This window comes from Oxyura jamaicensis, chromosome 2 (genome assembly GCF_011077185.1).
Source record: "Oxyura jamaicensis isolate SHBP4307 breed ruddy duck chromosome 2, BPBGC_Ojam_1.0, whole genome shotgun sequence".
In the NCBI taxonomy this organism is placed as follows: Eukaryota; Metazoa; Chordata; class Aves; order Anseriformes; family Anatidae; genus Oxyura; species Oxyura jamaicensis.
The window spans coordinates 150,930,020-150,950,398 of NC_048894.1; the positions used below are offsets into that span (position 1 = coordinate 150,930,020).

General features: G+C 44.7%; 1 protein-coding gene across 2 annotated transcripts in view; it reads right to left on the bottom strand.

The window, feature by feature from the left end:
* Positions 1–20,006, bottom strand: part of ST3GAL1 (ST3 beta-galactoside alpha-2,3-sialyltransferase 1) — a 31,340-nt gene extending 11,334 nt beyond the window's left edge. The window contains exons 1-3 of one of the 2 annotated variants that reach the window (XM_035318336.1): positions 19,565–20,006; positions 11,794–12,590; positions 3,104–3,300 (exon numbers count right to left, since the gene is read on the bottom strand). In XM_035318336.1, coding sequence (XP_035174227.1) covers positions 3,104–3,300; positions 11,794–12,105 — 509 coding nt within the window. In that variant the 5' untranslated portion in view covers positions 12,106–12,590; positions 19,565–20,006. Of the gene's footprint in view, positions 1–3,103; positions 3,301–11,793; positions 12,591–13,572; positions 13,747–19,564 lie in introns of those variants that run through there. The other variant, XM_035318335.1, reaches the window with a different exon arrangement.
* Between the last annotated feature and the right edge of the window lie 373 nt (positions 20,007–20,379).

Here is a 20,379-nt window from a genome sequence, read left to right on the forward strand (position 1 = left end):
ATTAAGTAGGCACAAACACGTGTGATTTTTCCCCACATCTGTTGCTTGAGGTGGCAGGAATATTCTCCCAAGGCTAAGGAGAGTGCTGTAGGCAGGCTCTTCAGGGTGTAGGGGTTCTCAAGTGGGCTGAAATGACCATCACCCATAGTGGATAAATTAAAAGTAAAAAACAAACAAACAAAAAAACTAGGCTTTGGTGTGTAATTGTGTAACTGCAAAACAAGTGTCTCCCTGAGCACATCCCTGAGTTCTCTTTACAGTGAGCAGAAAGTTAGTTAATAGAGCATTGAGCCCATCAGGACACATCTCCTCTCACCATAAAGCTGTGGCCTCCAGTAGGTGAGAAAAATATTGCCCTGAAATCCGTCAACTTGACTTCTTGCAGTTTCATTCCCCCCATCTGTACAGGTGTACTTGAATATCTAGGGTGCAGGTAAAAACCACATTATGTATGATGAGAAGCAGAATATATTCCTTATGTTTTTTCCACAAGAAAGCACCAAATCGACAGTGACAAATGCAGAATTTGCTGCTAACACTTTATTTCCTCAAACCTTACTTTGTAGTACCTCCCTCAGCTTTGACACATCCATTTTGCTAATAAGGAGCACTCCAAAATCAGCTTCAAAGCTTGATGATATCTGGTTTAGACCCAGTATGGAGACCTGCCCAGGGCCCACCAGGGCTCAGTCAAAGCAAGTTGACCAAACAAGGCTACTTTATGTTGGATCTATAAGAAAATAGGGAACCAAGGGGGATTTCTGAACTCAGGAACACCTCTGTGCTTGTGTTTGCTCCTGAAAGCAACTCTGGGGGACACATGAGCTCTTCCCATCCTGATGCATGAGCTCACTACTGGCAGAGATTGACATGGTTGCATGGTGCAGCAAAATGCAGATTAGAGAACCCCAACGTGTGACTGACCTTGCATGTCTCCATGGTGCAACACCAGGAGAAACACTCAAGTTGGCTCTGAGAAAAATAGTGTTTTTCTGAAGCTCATGGGAGTCTCCTGCAGAAACATTAGCTCACCTCCTGGCCGAAGCACAAGGAGGGCAAGGAAGGGATGTAGCTGATGAGACGATGATCAGCATCATCCATTGCTGAACGGCTGTGGTCACCACTAACAGGGAGGTAGTCACTTCAGCAAATTAATGCCAGGCTGTGTTATTGCAGTACTCCCCCAGGTGAATTAGTTAAGTTTCTTCTAACTCCCTTGAAAGGGAGCTATTAGCATAAGTAGAACATCCTGCAGGCCCATGTGGACTTGTTATCGAGTTGGTCTCTTCCCTGCCAGCTTCAGGGATCCTTATTGCATGGTGTAGAGATACTCTACAAGGCATGGAAATTCCTACCCTTTTATCTTGAGATTACTCAGTCTGAAATATAAGATCCAGGGCTTGCTTTCTGTCAGGACAAAGACAAGGGTGGCATCTTGGTTATGGTACACATCCTGCCCTGGGGTCTGGGTCCCTTCCCCACCATCTGCAGCAAGGTCTGGCCATGTGGCACAGCAGAAGGCAGCAATCACACACAGTCTCAGCAGGAAGGACTGGGATTTCCATTTGTCATGAAAACAGACAGTTAAACAAATAAAAGTAGCATGGAACATGGTGTTTGGAAGGAAAGGTATCGCCTCAGCCTCGATGGCTCTTTCCCATGCTTGGCTCTATTGCCAGAGCACCTGCGAGTGAATCATTGGGTCACCAGAGATTTTGTTTGCTGGATTAGCACACGGACAGGTTACCTTCTCTGCACAAATTTCCATGATAAATCCTAAAACCTTGTGACATCTATTCACATCTGGCTTGAGACAGCTAAACTGGAAATCAGAGATTGGCAGGTTAAGTTCCAAATCACAGATTGCAGGGGATGTACTGCTATGGGAAGGGTAAAACTTCAGAGCAGAAACACGCATCTGAGTTTAAATAGTAACTCCTTAGTTACTATTCAAAAAAATCCCCCCTTGTCAGGCTTTCCTGCCTGAATCTGAAAATGTGGGCCAGGCAAGATGAGAAAGTCCATGCAGGAACAGGGCAATCTCTACAGCAAGGGACGCAGAGTTAAGTACAGATGCATCTCTGCTGCCCCACACTTGAAAACTGCATGACTCCCTTTGCTTCCCTTCATGTATCTGAAGGTTTTGTTGGCTGACTGCTTTTGGGGAGGTACTTATTGCTGAGGGCAGGGCATTCAACTGAAGCAAGCAACTCCTGAAATGATTCATCATGCACATTTAGGTACCCAAGCCACATCAAAATCCAAGAAGCCTAATGTGGTCTAACAGTTCAAATAATGCTAATCTTCTGTTGATTCACTTTCAGTTTCAGCACTCAACTTCCTGCTAAATATTATGTTGTTTCTAAGAGCATAATTTCACATACTTTATTTTCAGTAGTAGTCCTTGCATTCCAGACCCTCTGACCTGCCTGCATTGCTCCCCAAATTGTGCTGCACTGGCAATTATGGTGTAAAGATGGAGAATGTGTTGGACCACTGTGGTTTAAGAGTTTATCTGACAGCTTGGCAAGGTCAACTTAGTTGACCCAGATACCTTGGTTGCCCTCTGGGCAGTTATCTCTGCCTACATAGTGTCCCATTGCATTTCAGTGGGAAAAAATAGCCAAGTATTGGCTAACAAGTAGCTCTAGCCATCCAGTTGTCACTTCTCTGCTTGTCAAGTGACTTTGGCCTTCCCACCTTACCATTTCTTAAGAGTGAACCACTGTAGGAAGGTCAAATCTGACGCAGCCAGCTATGTGTGCAGAAGGTCACCTGTGAGCACTAGCTGCAGAGATAATGTTTATCCAAAATTATAGCTTTTTCAGGTATATTTTTTTTAATCACAAGCAATTCTGAACAGTGAAGAGTAAGCTACAGTATCAACACCTACTTAAACCCAAGAGAGGTCATATTTCTCTTCCAGGCTAAAACATGAGGCTGTATCTCCAGCACATACAGGGACATAAACTATAGCTTAGATTGGACCTAAGAAGCAGATTTCACTAGATAGCCCCTGAAACATTGCTTGCTAATTTATCCTGAAAACACCAGTGAATCTCAAACAACAGAGACACCTGGAGCTGAGGTGGTGCCCACTTACCTGAGCACAAAGTCATGGGAGTCAATCTCTTGGCCATACTGAGACTGCCGAAGGTTCCCCGAGTTGCCCACGACAGCACACCGTCTGCACGTTAAAGTACCTCGCTCCTGCAGCGGGTCCCCATCCGCAGGAATGATCCCAAACAGTTCCTTGAGAGTGTCATTAATATTCTTTGGAGATTTCTCTCCTTGCAGTTTCTGTTGGGGAGAAAAATAACTCCAGGTTACCAATGTAGCTAGCTTTTCTGTGAACAAGACATAGCTTCAAATGTCTTCTCAACGACCACTCTTGCTCGTGTTCCCACAAACATTGTCTCCTGTGGTGTATGTTACATGGCTTCACGTTGGAAACAGAAGTACGAATTAAAAATAAGGAAAATCCCGTCCCATTAATTTTTTAACCTGTTTTCCCTTTTCTCCTCTTTTTCCTCAAATTGCCTCACATCCTTGGTCTCTACCTCACCACAGTGGATCAGATCATACATTCTCAATGCTGACCCTAGCAGAATAAATGTCCTTCATGTGTCTAAAATCTTCGTTCCATCTTGGGCCACATATCTTCTGTTAAGACATGTATAAGATTTCTTTTAACCCTCCTAAGAAGGACAAAACAGTCTAAGGGAACCTGATGGAGCACAGAAATAGGGCTGAGCCAGTTGGGGTAGCCATGGACACCCTTCCCACAAATTTTGGCATTTGACAGAAGTGGGAGTGCGAGATCTCACTTCTGCTGTTCCGGACTATGGAGGAACCAGCCACTTTCCAATAGGAAACTGTGGTAAAGTAAAGTTAGCTTTGACAATTGGAGATGTAAAACCATTTAAAAAATCCTCCAGGATGAAGAAAACCACCCCGGACCTTGGTCATTGTGCCTGTTGCCATGGAAGGAAACTCTTTTGTAGCAGCTCTGTGGTGCATGGTGGAAACAATGGCTGGATGGTGAAGGTGCGGGCAATGTGCAGGGCAGGTGATGGTGAGACACTCCCTTTCTGGGAATCTGCTCTCTGAGGGCAACTAAAAATGTTGGGGGTGCTGGCAGGCTCACATGAAGCATTGCCCACACTCATGGTGCTGCTTGCTTGCAAAGAGAAGGAAAAGTTCCCAAAAAGAGAATGGCTCCAAAGAGCGCATCTCCCGAAAGGCTCTGCACTTGCTCTGAAAGCTCAAGACAAGGAGTGAGAAGGATGGAGGGAGGAAAAATGTCTTTTCCCATGACTGCCAGCAACAGCCTGGGGTAATTTGGCTTTAGTTTCTGATGTATTTCTCTTACCTGCACCAGGTATTGTTTAATTTGCCATTCTATCTCTCTCACACACAAATATATACAGACCTGTAAATTTTGTTTGGTCAGCTATATTCTGTTATCTTTGCAGACCTGCTTCAAGAAACCTTATTTGCACTGGACGGAACAACAGGTCTGTGGAGCTCAGAGCTACAGGAGAACACTGGGGTCAAGGGCTGAGAATGAAGAACCCAAAGAAATGTTACCTGCAAGAACTTAACCTTCCTGCTAACCCTTCCTAACCTATGTACTCATGTATGGACTGCATAAGGTGATTGTCAGCACAAAACTCTTGCTGGGCTGAAGTTATTAAGCAGCTGTTATTATCTCGGCTTGTTTTTCCTCTGCTGTAGCTGAAGCTGAGCACTGGCAGAGACAAGATAAAGGGCTTGGGTTACCACAGCTCTGAGTCCATTGGGCAGTGCTGGGAACTGACACCAGTTATGGATGGCATCACCAAAATAGTCACCACCTTCTTCCTGATACATTAATAACAAGCACAGCTCACCCCCTTACTTCGTGCCATTCCTTTAACTTATTCTGAGGGCAGCCCAGAAGAAAAGACAAGTCAAGCAATCAATGGTTGTACATAAATCAAAAAGGTAACAAGGATGCCCAGAGAAGCACTGTCACTATTACGACATATTCGGAGTATTCAGTGGATGGCTCAATTGTTTAATTCCAAAGGATTACTTTCTCCTAAATTTGCATGTGTGATGCTACAAACACATGTTCACCTATCTACACTTGTGTGTTCTGTATGAATCCAGTCTAACCTATTTTCAAAACTACTCTGAATATAAGAAAACCACTTAATAGTAGCCTAATCCAGCAGCCTTCAAAATAAACAGGTGTTTCATAGATACCACAGAGAGCAGCATCAGACATATAAAGAAGAAAACTCCAGCTTTTTCAGAAGGAGCTTGTTTTGAGTTGTGTATACACCATGTGCACACACAATGTGCATACTTTCTCTCTCTGTAGAAGCTGATCTGACTTTAACTGTCTTTAAGAAATGAAAGGGAAAGCCATCAAACATGCTTCAAAACATTTTTAAGAACATAGTTATTCTGAAAAAAAAAAATTATTGAACTGATTTTGCCTGACAAAATTCAGAGGAAGAAGGTCATTTTCAGAAAACCCTAAGCATCTGAGCTCTCTTTTTAAGTTAAATTGCCTTTGCAGCCAGAATGATAGCATCAGTAAAGGAAAGGAACTGGAGTATTTACTTTTGTTTGATGCATGAAAATGATACAGGGCATTATCATGGACAGGCACCTCCACTGGCACAGAACTGGGATCCGTTTTCCTTCTGTTGTGCTGCTAACAGTTTAGAGTAACTGTATTGCAACCAAATTAAAACAGGATCACCAACACCAGCCCCTCAATTGCACAGAATTTCTCCAGCAGAGATTAGTACTGACATCAGAGATTCCATCAAAGACCTTAAATAGGATGAGGATTTTGTGCTGAACATCCATACAGTTAGACACCAGTGCCTCACTTATTAAAAGTGCTGTTTTCATTTCCGCAGTGATTATCTGATTGGACTATATTTTTCAAGCCTAATCTTCAATCAGAACTGATAAGTCTTTGACTTTTCAGCAGTATGGAGCAGAACAGGCAATAAAGATGTTTAACAGATCTCTTTATAAACTTCAGATATAATGTGCAGCCAGTTCCTTATTGCACAATGTTTACTTGACTTCTTGAAGAAGTCCATTTTAATAGCATTATAATTACAAGCCAATTATAGTTCACTTTCCCATGCCAAATTTTTGTCCATTTTTTTCTTTGATTTTTTTTTTTTTTTTAACAAGCTCCCACCAGTCCGTCATTTCCCATAAATGAACAGCAGTGCAGAGTAAAAGTCTGTCCATGTCATGCAAGGAAAAGCCACATCAAGCCATGGCGGTGCAGAAGGCAGCACAGTGCCTGTTTGGTGCCACCTGGCTCTGCAGATGTGTGCCAGGGATAGGCATACGGATACAGCTACTGGAATAGAGCTTAAATGCACCTAAATACCTGACCCCTGTGTCCTGAGTGAAGTGACTGTATTTCTCAGAAGTCTTTGCAATCAGCAGCCATGTGCAATGGTGCAGTTTAAGCTCTTGCCTTAGTCCAAAAGTCATCTTAACCTGCCTTGTGTCCACATAAAATACCACTTAACACTTCAGCTCTAGCCCTACAAAAATATTTGTCTGGCACTTGAGAGCCAGCTCTTCACCCTACATTGTTGAAAATAAAACAGTCCAGATTGAGAAGTTTCCTAACTATTTTAACAGGGAAGACACACTCTCAGCTTTAAAACTCCCCACTTCACATCCAGAGGTTTTCTAGCTGGTTCTACATTTTTTTCTCGAAAAAAAAAAAAAAAAAAAAAAAAAAAAAAAAAAAAGTTAAAGTTTACACTGTTCCTTCTTTAATCCATGAACAGCTTTACGAGGAAAATCTTGTTGCTCTTTCTCACACCACACTGTGCACGCCTCCTTTAAGGATGACCACAGACCTTGGGATTTGTTGCTTTTATAAACTTCTCGGAAGGCTTCCCAAGGCTCTCCGGTACCATCACACCACCAGTGATTGCCAAGTAGCAATACCCAAAACTCAGCTAAGGGGATGCAAGGGGAGGATGTGCATTCAGCCAAGGTTGCTCAGAGGTACTAGCTTGGAGCAGCGAGGAGGAAGCTAAAGTCAAGAGAGCCTGGAAGGAAAGCTCTCCTGGTGCCTGTACATCCTGCATCCATGGACAAGTCTGGCACTGTATTAGATACACCTTCAACTTCTCAATGTATCAGCATGTAGAAAATATCCTGCTTAACCCATAATCATCAGTGCAGTCTGGATGCAGATGGAAACGTGTCAAGCATGGATTGAGACAGCACCTGTGTGGTGGGCAGGTGTAGGTGTGGGTCTGGCAGCAGCCTGCACTGCTGGGACTGCTCTTCTGCAAGCACATGGCCAGGCAGCCTGGGGAAGCTGGTGTAGCAATACAGTTTTGTCATGGCTTCTCCATTTTTTAACTGTTTTTAAAAGATAAAGAGAGAATAAAACCCCATGATAATCTCTTTTGCACAGCTACTAATTGCCTTGCTGCAGCAGTTTGGAGGCATTAACACTCAGGAAGCGCTTCCCAGCTATAAAAATTGCACAAAGATTAATCCTAGCACGAGCCTGGTGGGGCAAACGCAGGTAATCTCCATTTTGCAGACCGAAGGAGAGGTTAAAAGGAGACCATCAATTTTACAAACATCTCCTTGGTCTGGAAAATATGACATTATTATTGTTACACTTAATGTCCTGCAATTGCTATACATCAAAGAGATTTAGGGGGAGAATATAGGGGCTTTTAAGTGTTTGTGTTGGCTTTGTGTAATGATTTCAGTTTGTCAGAAAACATGCACTCTCAAATACGAATGTAATGTGCATGTATTATGTAAATAACACAAACTTGCTTGAAATCAAGCAGGACAACACCAGGTGGGACTGGGCATGTAGCAGGCATTGGGACTGAATTTGGCACTGCCTTCTGCAGGAAACACGCTGCCTTCAGGGCGCTGAGCCCTTGGTTTTGCATTTAAAGTATCACAGCGTCCCAGTTTTAAATAAGATTCCCTATGATCAAAGTACTTGGGGAAATTTTCTACAAAGAGCATTCAAAATGCATGAATCAGGTGCCAAGTAGCTCTGATACTGTCTTAAAAATAAGTGCAGCTTCCACGACTTTCCCAGTGCATGTCTTGGGGATGCCCTTTTATTTGCTGTCTGTTGAGAAAAACTTTAAGCCATATATTATGTTGCATTTTTTTTTCCTACAACCTAAGGTCTAAAAGCTAATATTTTCTTTTAGATATGCTAATCACATGGCCCCAAGAGCTTTCTTTAAAAAATCAAAATCAAAATCAACCCCCTCAAATATTATAACTCAAGATAAAAACTGTTGTAACATGGTAGTTTATGAACAACGTGCTACAGATAAGATTGCAAGGGAACCCTGAGCCTGATTTTATTTTATTTGTCACAGCTTTAATCCATCAAGTTCCACAGAGTTGTTTGGGATTGAGAACATCAAGTTCCCATCTCGTATTTTTAGTACTTTCTGACCACCAAAAACAATGCAGAAAACCACTCAGAATAAAACAAGAAAACTATAAATAAATACTATGCCACGTTACGGCATATATTTTTTGTCCTGTCCCCTTATATACAGGTTACTGAATTCAGGGGAAGCATCCACAGCATTTGTTTCATAGAACAACAACGGAAAACTTGAAGGTGAGCCAGCTCAGGGAGGTGGGAGAGAAAATAGAAAGAAATGCAGCACGTGACATGAGGTGCCGGCTTCCAAAACACTGACTCTCACAGTCCCTGAGGTGCACGATGAGTGAAGGCAGATGGACAGACAGACCAAGAAACACAGGCAGAGGAGAGAAAGAGAGGAGAGAAAGAGGAAGGACGGAAGGACGGATGGAAGGAAAGGCAGAAGGAAGGAAGAAAGGAGATAATTTCTAACAAGCCAGCTACAATCTGCCATTTTATTTGCAGATCACTTCCAATTCCACTTTAAGACACAAAAAACACAGAGCGTGTGCAGGGGTGTACCTAGGAGGAGAATTTGGGCCTCTGTTTTTAACCCGACTGAATTAATCAAGGTAGAGTTACCAGCTGTGTAGATTTAAGCAAACAAAAAGCAGTAACAGCCCTGCCAAGAGCCCCCTTGTTTCTGTGAACACAGGCACAACCACATAGATTTTTTTGACATTCAAAGCACCAGGAAGATTTCCCCCCAAAAGGCCATATCCCACCTAGCTGGCCATATGTTCTCCAAAGGCACCATGAATCAGCCAGGCAGGCATGCAAAGAGTTGCAAGCAAGTGAAACCACCCTGTCCTTTGGTCCCCAAAGTCACTTCATCTCAAATACTTGTCATTAGGCTCTGAAATCAGCCATGGCTTTTCTAGAAGTGGAGGGATCCTGGCGCTAAGGGACCATTTGGCTGAATAATTCCTATTCACTAATACAGCAAGAGGGTTAATGAGAAGGGAGAGAAGACTGAGCTTGGTGGAGCAAGCTCTCCAGCAAGGGCGCTGTGTGTATTTGGTCCGTATCACATATCACGTGGGTCCCACCGTGATACCAATGTCACAGCCTTGTAATACATAGCTCCAGTCACCTTCATCTCAGTTACAGCATAACAAACCCATCACGCTGTCTGGAGTCAATCCCTCAAGCCAACATCAGCATTTCTCCCCCCAGATGAAGCTTAAACAACAATTAGCATTTTCAGATCTCCTCATGCCTCATTTTTTGAGTACAAATGTAGTAAAAAGTCACAAATTACTGAGTTAGCAAAGCAAGCAGCAGTAAAATGTGCCCATGAGCAGTATTTTAAGACTGACAGAAACCTCTGAACCACTTTGAAGAGGAGACTAAAAAAGAATGTCAAAAAAGGATGTACCTGGGAATTACCAATTGTAGAAATGATTCTGACTGTCTCAGAAAGGGTCACCCAGATTGATTGCAATGAGGAGCCAAGGTCATGTCATGCCTTGGTTTACCCACAATGATCTGCTAGAGGAGACAGGGCTCTTTCACCATCTAATCTAGGCAAGGTGAAAATAATAGCCACTTATTTTCATTAAGTGGCTAATTTCCCATAAATAATGCAGTTTTAGGGGGGCACCAAAATATTTAATGTGTTCTGGCTGAAAAAAAAAAAAATTGTGGAGAAGTATAGAAATCTTCTAAGATTTACTTTTCCCATCTAAGAAAAAGTTGCTTTGATTTTGTGTTCTGAAGTAGTGTATTCCCTTTGAACTTGACCTGAATTTAAAAAATGAATGAAAACGCTAAAAATAGGGTTAGACAGCCCTGAAAATTAATGGACAGCCTTTATATAGGGAAACAAAAAAACAAACCACTTTTGGCTGTCCTGAAGGTCTCTAGTTTTTCATTTAGCTGAAAAAGAAACAACCCTCATCTCCAAAAATCTGTTTCGGGTTGAGTTGATGTTAGATATTTTTGCTTTTTTATTTTTCAGTTTCACCACAAGAAGGAGAACCAGAAATTCAGACTTCTATACCGAAAGTCCCATTCTTCTTCCTTTTTTTTTTTTTTTTTTTTTTTTTTTTTTTTAAGGGAGAATGCATTCAAACCTCAAACCTGTATAAATCAAACTGGGGTATGACTGCTGAACTTGAACTTGCCACCTTCCCTCTTCATGGCTCTGGCATAGCTCAGATGAGAAATGTGGGGACCTAAGGAAGAACATAAGGGAGCAGCAAGAAAACCCACAAACGACTGAAAATAGCAGTCATGGCCAAAAGGCAGGTGAGAGGATGCAACAGCTAGAATATGTGAGGCTAACAGCAAAAAGGTGGATATTGTCCTAAAATTAGGATATTATTTAGTTAAACACTGGAGTTCACTAGCATCTTTTTTTCACGAGGAAATGCAACAGCTGATGAGTGTGAAGTGATAAATATCAGATCCAGCCCAGTTCCTGCAGCACCTGATGCCTCCTCTGAGACCTGAGCTCCCCATGTGTGAAGAAGAGTGCCTGCTGGAGAGGTGTCCCCACATCCCCACACTCCACGTTAAGGGCTGTGGCACAGGAGCCCAAGTTGCGTGTTCAGAGAAAGACATGTGAAACTATTTTTAGTGACAAGGGGGAAAGCACCTCATAACGAAACCACGATTTCAGTGGGACGCTGCTGAAAGAAAATATGCTTCAGCAGCTGGGCAGCTGGAGCCAGCAAATTGATTTAATACAACATCTTGTTTCAAGAAAGCATAAAAGGGGCTTTAATTAGGCAAAATATCAGGATGCTCCTTCTCCCCTTCCATGCTTTTTTTGAGCTGCTGCCTCCCCATGACCCGCTGCCACCTGTGTGCTTTGCAGACCTGCTTTACCTCACTGCCCACAGAGCAGCCCATGCTCGTACCAAGGAATGAATCACCTTCTGATTAATCCTGGTAATTATTTACATGCCTCACAGTCGGGAGAGCCCCAGGTGAATTACACACTCCCCAAGAAGTTTTCTTTGCTACCTCAACAGATGGCAGAAGCCCTTTTTAACCACCTGAAGCACAATAATCCACATTATGAATTCTAGCCCTAGAAGGGAGGAGAAGGCAATGCGGAGATGTGCAAATCCCTAGATCTGATGGGGATTTTTCCAACTTGGAGCTATCGAAGTGCGCGATGAGTGCCTGCAAGCTAAACAACAGCAACAACACCCACTCTGTCCCACCTCTGCCTGCCTCGTCAGCTGGGACCGCACACATTTTTGGCAGGAAAATGTTATCTTTGCTCTCTGCTCAGCATCGCTGGAAGCCCGGCACCATACCCGCTGTGCTGACACCAGGTCACATCCAGGCCCACACGCGCGCACACACCTTCCACTTACCAGCCACCACCTGTAGCTGTCTTCTGGGATCAAGGCATTTTGTGAGGTCAGGAAAGGTTGCATAGTTGAATTAAACCTCTGGTCGAACCAGAGGGAATGTCCCAGCTCTGAAATGCAGGTGTTACAACTGCACGGCCTCCTGGGGTACTTGATGAGTTTCCGGACTTGCTCGGAAAACTGTGTGATGATATGTTTAGGATCCCAGGTGTTTGTGGTCACCTGGTGCTTGTAGTTCAGCAGAAACGACGTTACGGTGATGAGCACAAAGGCCAACGTGAACACCTTCACGTTCCTCTTCCTTACAGTGCCCATCCCTGTGCACTGGTGGAGCACGAGGTGGGCCGAAGCTAAGGCAAAAGGGACGGGGCACTGGTGACACGGCCAGTCACCGCCCGGGGCTCAGGATGGACCTACCAGTACCTCCGTCCAGGGGGGGGGGGGGGGGGGGGGAAGCTTGGTTTTCCCCAGACAGGCTGAAAAAAGGCAAAGTTGGGTATTTCCCTTCCCCTTTTCACAGTGCTGGCAAGTCTCTCCCACTGAGGCTTCAGCGAAGACAGATCCTTGTCCTTCCACCTTCCAGAAGATTTAGAGGGCAGCAATGTCAGCATGAAAATTTAGCTTTTCTGTGTGGGAGCAAGCCATAAATTAAAGGAACCAAATCACAGAAAGCAGAGGACAGCTCTTCTTTTTTCTTTCATTGAAGTTAGTTCACCAAGGATCAGACCAGTCGGGGACGTCCGTTCCAGCAGAGAGAAGTGCTTTGATGTCCATTTAAGCCACAGAGAGCAGTTTGCAGCCTGCAGACACACACACACACATGTAAAAAGAAAGAATAAATGTCAGAAAGGAATCACTCCCAACCTAGTTTTCGTGCTTTCCGTTGCCCGTCCCAAAACTTCTGAGCCCTGGACGCAGGGCCAGCAGTGACTGCTGCTGCCCTGTTTGCATACTGACAAGTTGCAGGCTGAAATTTCCGAAAGGGCAGAGCATCGACCTGTGGACATTGAGTCCCTTTGTATCGAGTTAGCCACAGCTCTCTGGCCTTATTTGAATTACAGCTCGAAGTCACTTGAATGGCAATGAATCACCTTATTCCCTTAAACTGACCTTGATAGCCACTAGGTATGCAAAGTATTCGTACAGTGAACCAGCTGAACAAAAAGTGTGGGCAGAGGAGGGAGGAGCGGGACTGAGAGGAAGAGGAATCTGTTCCTTTCTCTTCCTCCCCCAGCCAGCTTCATTTTTAAAGGATTGGGGTTGGACTTGTGATTCGGAGAGAGCCAAGCAAGAACAGCTCATATGTCCTGGGACAGATGGGACAAGTTAAAGGATAAATGGCCTTTGTTTTGCATGGGTTATTACTATTTTCCCTTGCTGCCAAGACAGGTTAGGTACAGCCAGGTTTTGATCTCAGAGGTTCCCCTGAGATCCCAGCCAAGGAGAGGGGGGATGCAAAAGGGCCCAGAGCGGAGATTTAAACAAGCAACGAGTCTCTAAAAGCCAAAAGCTGGATCCCTTCCTCCCACAATGCCATTGTTTCATGGGAAGAAAATGTCTTGTGGTTTTTTTAAAACTTTGGATGTTTGCAAAAAGCCCCCAAAGTGCCATTGCTTAAATAACATTCTTTTGATGAGAAAATAAAAATGAAGAAGAATACATTGGAGAAGCATCTGCGTCAGAGTAAGTGCAGCTTGTGAAAAAGCAGAAGCCCAGCAAAGTCTCACTCCTTCAGCTTCAGGCTTCTGGCCAGCAAAGAGAGAGCAAAATTGCAACTGTTACCTGTCCAAACTTCCCATTTTACACTGCTCCCTGCAGGATCCCTCCTGTTTTAGCCCCAGAGCCAAGGCTCGCCCAGACCCAGGAGAGGTGGCCATGGGGCTGGGCTGGGCTTTGCTGCTGTCTCTTCTCTAGGAGAGCTGCAAGGAGCTGCCCAAGGCCATGGTACTTGTCCCAAGGCTTGGAGATAGACAGGACTGTTTTTTAGAGCTGGTGGTTAAATATATACTGAGTCCCATGAAGCCAAACCTGAAAGCAGGAGCCTCAGGTCATGGTGGTGAGCCTCTGCTCTGAGTTTCCCCCATGCAGCCCATGATGGGCAGGCTGTGCTGCCCCATCAGTCACCGCTTGTCAAATGCCTTGGGATTTATTTGAAGCCTGGTCCTTACGAATGCATCTACAGGAGCTCGAGGGCTGACAAGTGGATCAGGGCAGATAACAAAAGGCTTTACTAACCCGGGCTGCTCGGGCAGTGAATTACACTGAGGCACAGAGCAATCCTGCATGCCTGGCTCTGATAAGGATGTTTTCAAGGGACCTGTGGTGAGTTTTTGGGGTAAACCGAGATCTCACTGGGTACAATTTGGAAATCACAACCCAAAAGTCATGGGGGATGCTGCCACCATGCCTTGGAGAGTAAGAACAGGATTTTAACAGCCCTATCCACACCAACTGGCCTCTGTGCCAGTAAGCAGTCCCAAAGTTGTTCGCTTTACTGGTATGGATGTAGTTGCTAGCCTAAACAAAAACACGGCCTCTAAACCCCCCAGAGCTGGGCCAAGTCCCAGAAGCAGATTGATTCTCCATTTATGGGCCAGATAATTCACAAGTCGTGATGCTGGCGGGGCGACCCCCTACTACTGTTACTGCCGAGCCAAGTCACTGTTTGTAAACACAGTTCCTGTTCGTCTATTATTTTTAAGTGGAGGGGAGAGGGGGATTATCCAGCCTTTCTTGGAAAAGCCTATAAAATGGGGTATTGTTCATAAAAGACCACACTTACAGCATCCAAAATAAACACCCATTTCAACAGATTTTTTTTTTTACTTTTTTTTTATTATTTTTATTTTTTAACTGAGCTTAGGTTAAACTTGTATTTAGAATTTGGGGAAAAAAAAAAAAAAAAGGTGGTGTTTAGACAGTGGACTGCAGTGTCTCCAAACTCCTAATCATGCCACCTTTTATAGCACGAGGGGAAGGTGAGAAACCAGAAGAACTCCCATGGCCCTTTTCCACACTGCATGCTCTATTTTAATTCTCGTTCTTTCCGGTTTCCTGAATGCTCATGTTTCCTATGGGTACTCACAATAGAAAAAAAAATATATAAATATATCCTGGCAGAAGGGCTCTGGGGACTATAAATATGATTTAGGGCCTGAGGAAAAGGCATGCTGAAATGAATGGAAAATGCTTTCATCGACTTCACTGTGACTTGGACCAGGCCCATTTTTTCCTTTCTTAAAACATGGGTTATGTTCAAGATCAGGATTTTCTTTCTTCCTTCCTTGAGCTGAGGCCTCTTCTGCTGCATTTGAGACCAAGCAGTGTCCTATGGCCTCTCTGCTTGTGGGTATTCTTAAATCCTTAATAAAGGGGTTTTGTAGGCCGTACTAGAAGAATGAAGGGCAGGACGATGCCGAAGCAGCAGCCCCATATTTGCTGCCGGCGTGAGACATCGCACGGGGCTGGTGCCTGCCAGGCTCACCTTTTGGTAACTTGTTTGGCTTCACGATCCTATTTGCACTAGTTAATTGAAATCATTGTGAGGAAGCAGCGTGCAAGCAGCTGCAGTCTTTATCAACATAACTCACCATGACCTTGGCATCGACACATCTACAAACAGGACGTTTTGGCAGCAGACCCAGAAACAATTTCTGGGAACCAAAGGTGCGGAGGTTTAAATTACATGCCCAGCCCTCAGTCCAGCTGCGGTCCGCCGAGAGCTAAATGGGGCTGAACAGCAGCGTGCATGTGGCTGGCCTGTCTGTGGGCAGCAGGATAAGCTACCTTAAGCAACTGGGTGCTTAAGGTCTTATCTGCAGTCTGGATTTCTCTTGTTACCTTCCCACATCCTCCCCCTTCCTACATTTACCGTTGCCTTTGTGCATGACACCCTTGGATACACCGGAATAACTTAGTTCTGCAGCAAACTCCCAATACCCTGTGGCATGAAATGCAGGGAAAATGCAAAACTGCATTTCCCAGGCAAGAACACAGCGGTGCACGTTCCTCCATGGTGGGACCAACGTGCAGCAGTAGTGCCATTGTGATTACAGAGTCGTAAAGGAGAGCAGAGCTTAGTCTTTTGTCTAGGCTTTATGAACTGAAATAAAATATACTGCAATCAATCCATTGCAATTGATTGCATTCATTGTTTTCTCATATTTTAGAGAGGAACAGAAATAACTTTATTTATTTTTTTATTTATTTTTATTTATTTTTTTTTTTTCCTCTCTCAGGGTAGATCTTCTTTGCATTGCAAACTCAAAACCTGAAGAATATCCCAGGTTGCTTGCCAGCTTGGCATTAACAGACAAGGATAAAACCACATCAGTTCAATGGGATAATACAAAGAAATTCATAACACCTTCAGGAGATTTTTTTGACAACTCCACCTACAAACGCAATGAACGCAATGTACTCTCAATGTACTTGTTAAGTTATGTGAAAAAGCTCGTCTGTACACCCAAAGTGGAGCATAAAGAGACAATGGCAAGTGGGGATGCCCCAACAATAAATATCCTGCCCTGCTGCTCCCAGGCCCATCCCAGGTGCCATCAGCCCATCAGAGCCCCATTTCCTCAAGCCCAGAGGAGGAGAGGGGCACAAGGGCAGGTGAGAACATGAAGTGAGGACTAGGAAGTAGGGACACCCTGTCTGGGCCCCGGGGCTGCCCCAGGAGATCCTCAGCCCCCGTGTCTAGCTGTGAAACCCACCCAGATGAGTCAAAACCAGAGCATCTTTGGGACTGAGGGGGCTTGCTGCCTGGTGGCATGGGACACGGTATGGGGTGCAAGGAGAAGATCATTTGGGGATGGCACAAGATCATGTGTGTCTCCATGACCTATATGGCTGGCCATGTATGCATTTATATATGTGGTGTATATATCTTTATGCCTGTCCTCTGAGCATCATCTGGGAATACATGCTCAGCCTGGCTACTGGCAGGACCCGGGCATGGAGCTGCCCCAGCCTCGCCGCCCTTCATGTGCTGGATCCAGTCCGATTTCCCCCCAACAGCGCCGAGTGAGAGCAGCGGTGTGAATTACTGTGTATCAAATCACATTGGCCACAGGCCACGGGTAATTTCACTGGAAATACAGATCTTGAAGAAAATATCATTCAGGAATGAATGACAGAAAATAATCTGAGCTACGCAAGTGATTATTTTGCTGAGGTCAAACTTACGTGCTTCAAGTTGATTACAATAAAATCATTTCTAGGTGACTTTTATTTGTTTCTAAATATGCAAGTTGTTTGCCAGTGTTATTTTGAAATTATTTCAGAAATGAATTGAACCTTTAAAAATATGGCTTTGTAAATGTGTCAGACAAGAATATTTCAATATTAACAGAACGCTTCATTTCCTGATTTTTTTTTAAATGATGGGTCTTAAATGGAAAAGCATAACAAAAATAATTGTTACAAAAATGAGAAAAAAATCACTGTACTTCTCATCTCCCCATGTTGTAAATTTCCCTCTATGGCTGAATTTGACCCTTTTTGATACCTGTTTGCTAGCTGAAAAGTCCTAACTACCAGCAGCACTTTGATGAGATCTTTGCTAGCCTGCATCAGACGCTGGTAGTGCAGGCTCTAGCCTTCTGGTCCCTAACCCACATTGATACCGAGGTGGAAGACAAACTTCCCTACTTTGATGCCACCAACATTTTCCAAATGTAGCCTGTTCGTCAGACCAGCGCAAAGGCAACAGGAAACAACATCCTTGTGCAGAGGCATTTCCAGCCTCACTGCTTGAATAGTTAGTTCAAAGGTCCGAAGTGCTTTACACTCAGAAACCACATCCTCACCCTCCCCGGCATGCGTCACCCTGCAGAAGGCTGGCGAAGGACGTGGGGACTTGCCGCAGCTAGCCGTCAGGAGCCATCGTCCAGCCCTTTGTGCATTGCAGGGTTGGAAAATGTAGACATCAAGGAGTTGAGACTGGCTGCAATTTTAATTCGTGCTAGAAAGGTCACAGCAGCAGAACTGCAAATGCCCGTTTTCAGAAGCACAGCTACAATCATCCCACTGCAAAAACCCCAAATACAAATTAGTTTCCCAGCTAAGCCACTGACAGCTGTATTGTTGTAAAGCCTTTTGGCAACACAAGCTATATTTCCTCAAGCACCCTTCCTGCTGTTTTGGGACTTATTCCCACACAAGCTCCCCATGAGTAACTACTTGGGCAACTGTTGGTCTCCAAGCGCTGGCCCAGGACAGACCAAGAAGGTGTAAGGTTAAGTCTTGCTTTGTTGCACCCACAGAGGCCCAGAACAGTTTGGAAGACGTCACTTTGGGGCAGCAGAAAGCCCTTCCCTGGAAAAATACACACAATTTTCTGCCTCAGTTCTGTGCTAAGTCCTGGAAAGGAACAATGGATGGGACTGTTTTATTACAAACCACAGGCTTGTCTGCCCTGGCTTGGCTCATCGCTGGCTACCTCCCACTGCCAGGAGCTGGCTGACATTTAGAAATAAACACTTCATTGGTCTGACACCTTGCCAAAGACCTTTGAGCATAAGGCTTTTGTTACGTGAGATGTATTGTGCAATTACAAGACAGCCTGGCAACCCTTCACAGTTAAACAGGGCAGAAACAGGAGCCTCCCTTACACAGACAATCCTGGGAACCCGTGCAAGACCTCTGGTCCATCTCGCATATCTCCAGGCGATGGGACTCAAGAGCTTGAGTCAAGGTCCAGAGGAGGTCTGTAGACACAAGGGGATGCTGCATGTGCCCCAGCACAGCATGTGCCCAGCCTCTGCGATTCAGCCTTTTCATGGTGTGACTTCACAAATGCTGCTGGCCCCACAGGACTGGCAGGAGAAGGTGAGCTCTATCCCTCCCAGATACCAAAAGCCAAAGGATGCAGTTTTGGAGAATCACCAGCTGACACGTGAGGGTGGTGAGACACTGGAAAATATTGCCCAGAGAAGATGTGGATTCCCCATCCCTGGAGGTGTTCAAAGTATGATCTGATGGGGCTTGGAGCAACCTGGTCTGGTGGGAGGTGTCCCTGCCCATGGCATGGGGGAAGGCTAGATGATATTGAAGGGTCCCTTCCAATACAGACCACCCTACGATTTTAGAAGCCTCTGAATTTGCTCTTTTCCATCTGTAACTTAATTAACATCAAAATGTGTTTTGTTTCTCTGAGCTAACTGGTAGCTCTTGCCTGTCCCTCTTTACCTCCTCACGGGGGTGACAGAGGTTCTCCTGTCCTGAGTGCCCACCGACATGGAAAAGCAACTCCAAATCCCACTTGCCTTTTAATCAGCGAGAAAGCAATATGTAACTTATGCCCTATCTCTGACCACACTGCGAGGCACAAAGCTCTTTGACCACCACTGTCAAAAAGGGTCACGGTATCGAAGTAGCCCATTGGTATACTGCTCGGACTAGTAAAATGCTCACCTCAGGCAACTCCAATTAATCATATCAACACTGCCTATAGAAAAAAAAAAAGAAAAAAAAAAAAAAAGAAAACTAAGTAAAAAAAAAAATGAAGTAAAAAAAAGAAAAATAAGTAAAAAAAAAAATAAACAAAAACAAAAGCACACGTTCAGGAACATTCAAGCCATGAGCAAAAGTTGCTCTAAACAAATCCAAAGGCAGCAACTCCTCCATGTTTCTTGAATTTGGAGCCAGCCCTTGGGCGTTGTTCCATCCATCGCAGTGAATAGGAGGAGAACTGGAGGTGGTTTACAGAGCATAGCTGCATGGCATTTTAGGTGACAGAGATCTGAAAAAAATATAATGACTTGTGTCTTACCAGTGAGCAGATCTGCTGGCAGGCTCGAGCTGGCCAAGTAGGCAGGAGATCTCCCTGGTACTCCAACACAGCCTTCCCTGCCCACACACATAGCAGGTCTGTGCGGTCAGAGTAAGCAAACAGCTTTTTGTGCAAGATGTGTCAAGGATTAACAGCAACTCAGGTGGGGAAGTTGCATTCTGCTACCTCAAAATAAATCTTTATCTTGGCAGCCCTTATCAGGCACGTTGCTGAGCCATCTGGAAGTGGAATCTCTACTGTGATGCTTCAGGAAAGGGTTCAAGGATCTGGCCTGGAAAGGGTCACGAGGCTGCTGGAACCCTTGGGTGCTGAGAGCTGCCAGCCCTGCCTCCTCCCTCTAGGAATTAAGTTGTTTTGTCCTCTGGTGTTGTGGGAGCCTTTGCAGCAGCGAGAGCTTCCCCCTCCCTCCCACACTAGGTGTTATTTCCTGCAAGGGGTGTTTTCTTTAGAAAAAAAACATGGTGTTAATATGCAGGATTATTCTGCTGTCCTCCATGGGCTACAATTCCTACTCATCTCTTCAATCAAGCAGGAATTTTTGCTTTGAATGGGACTAGAAATGCCATGAAAGATGTTCTACTCTGCACAAAATCTCTGCCCTCACCTATCTACCGTGTCCATGGCAGAGGTCATCTCAGGAGCTGGGCACAGAGAATGGCAGATGCTCCAAAAGCCGCTCCTGTGGGGCTACAGGACAACTTCATTATGCTCCTGAGGAGCTGGTGCAGCCAGAATTGGGTGTGAAGCAAAGTTTGCTCTGATCAATGGAGCTTGCATCAGACTCTAAAAGAAAA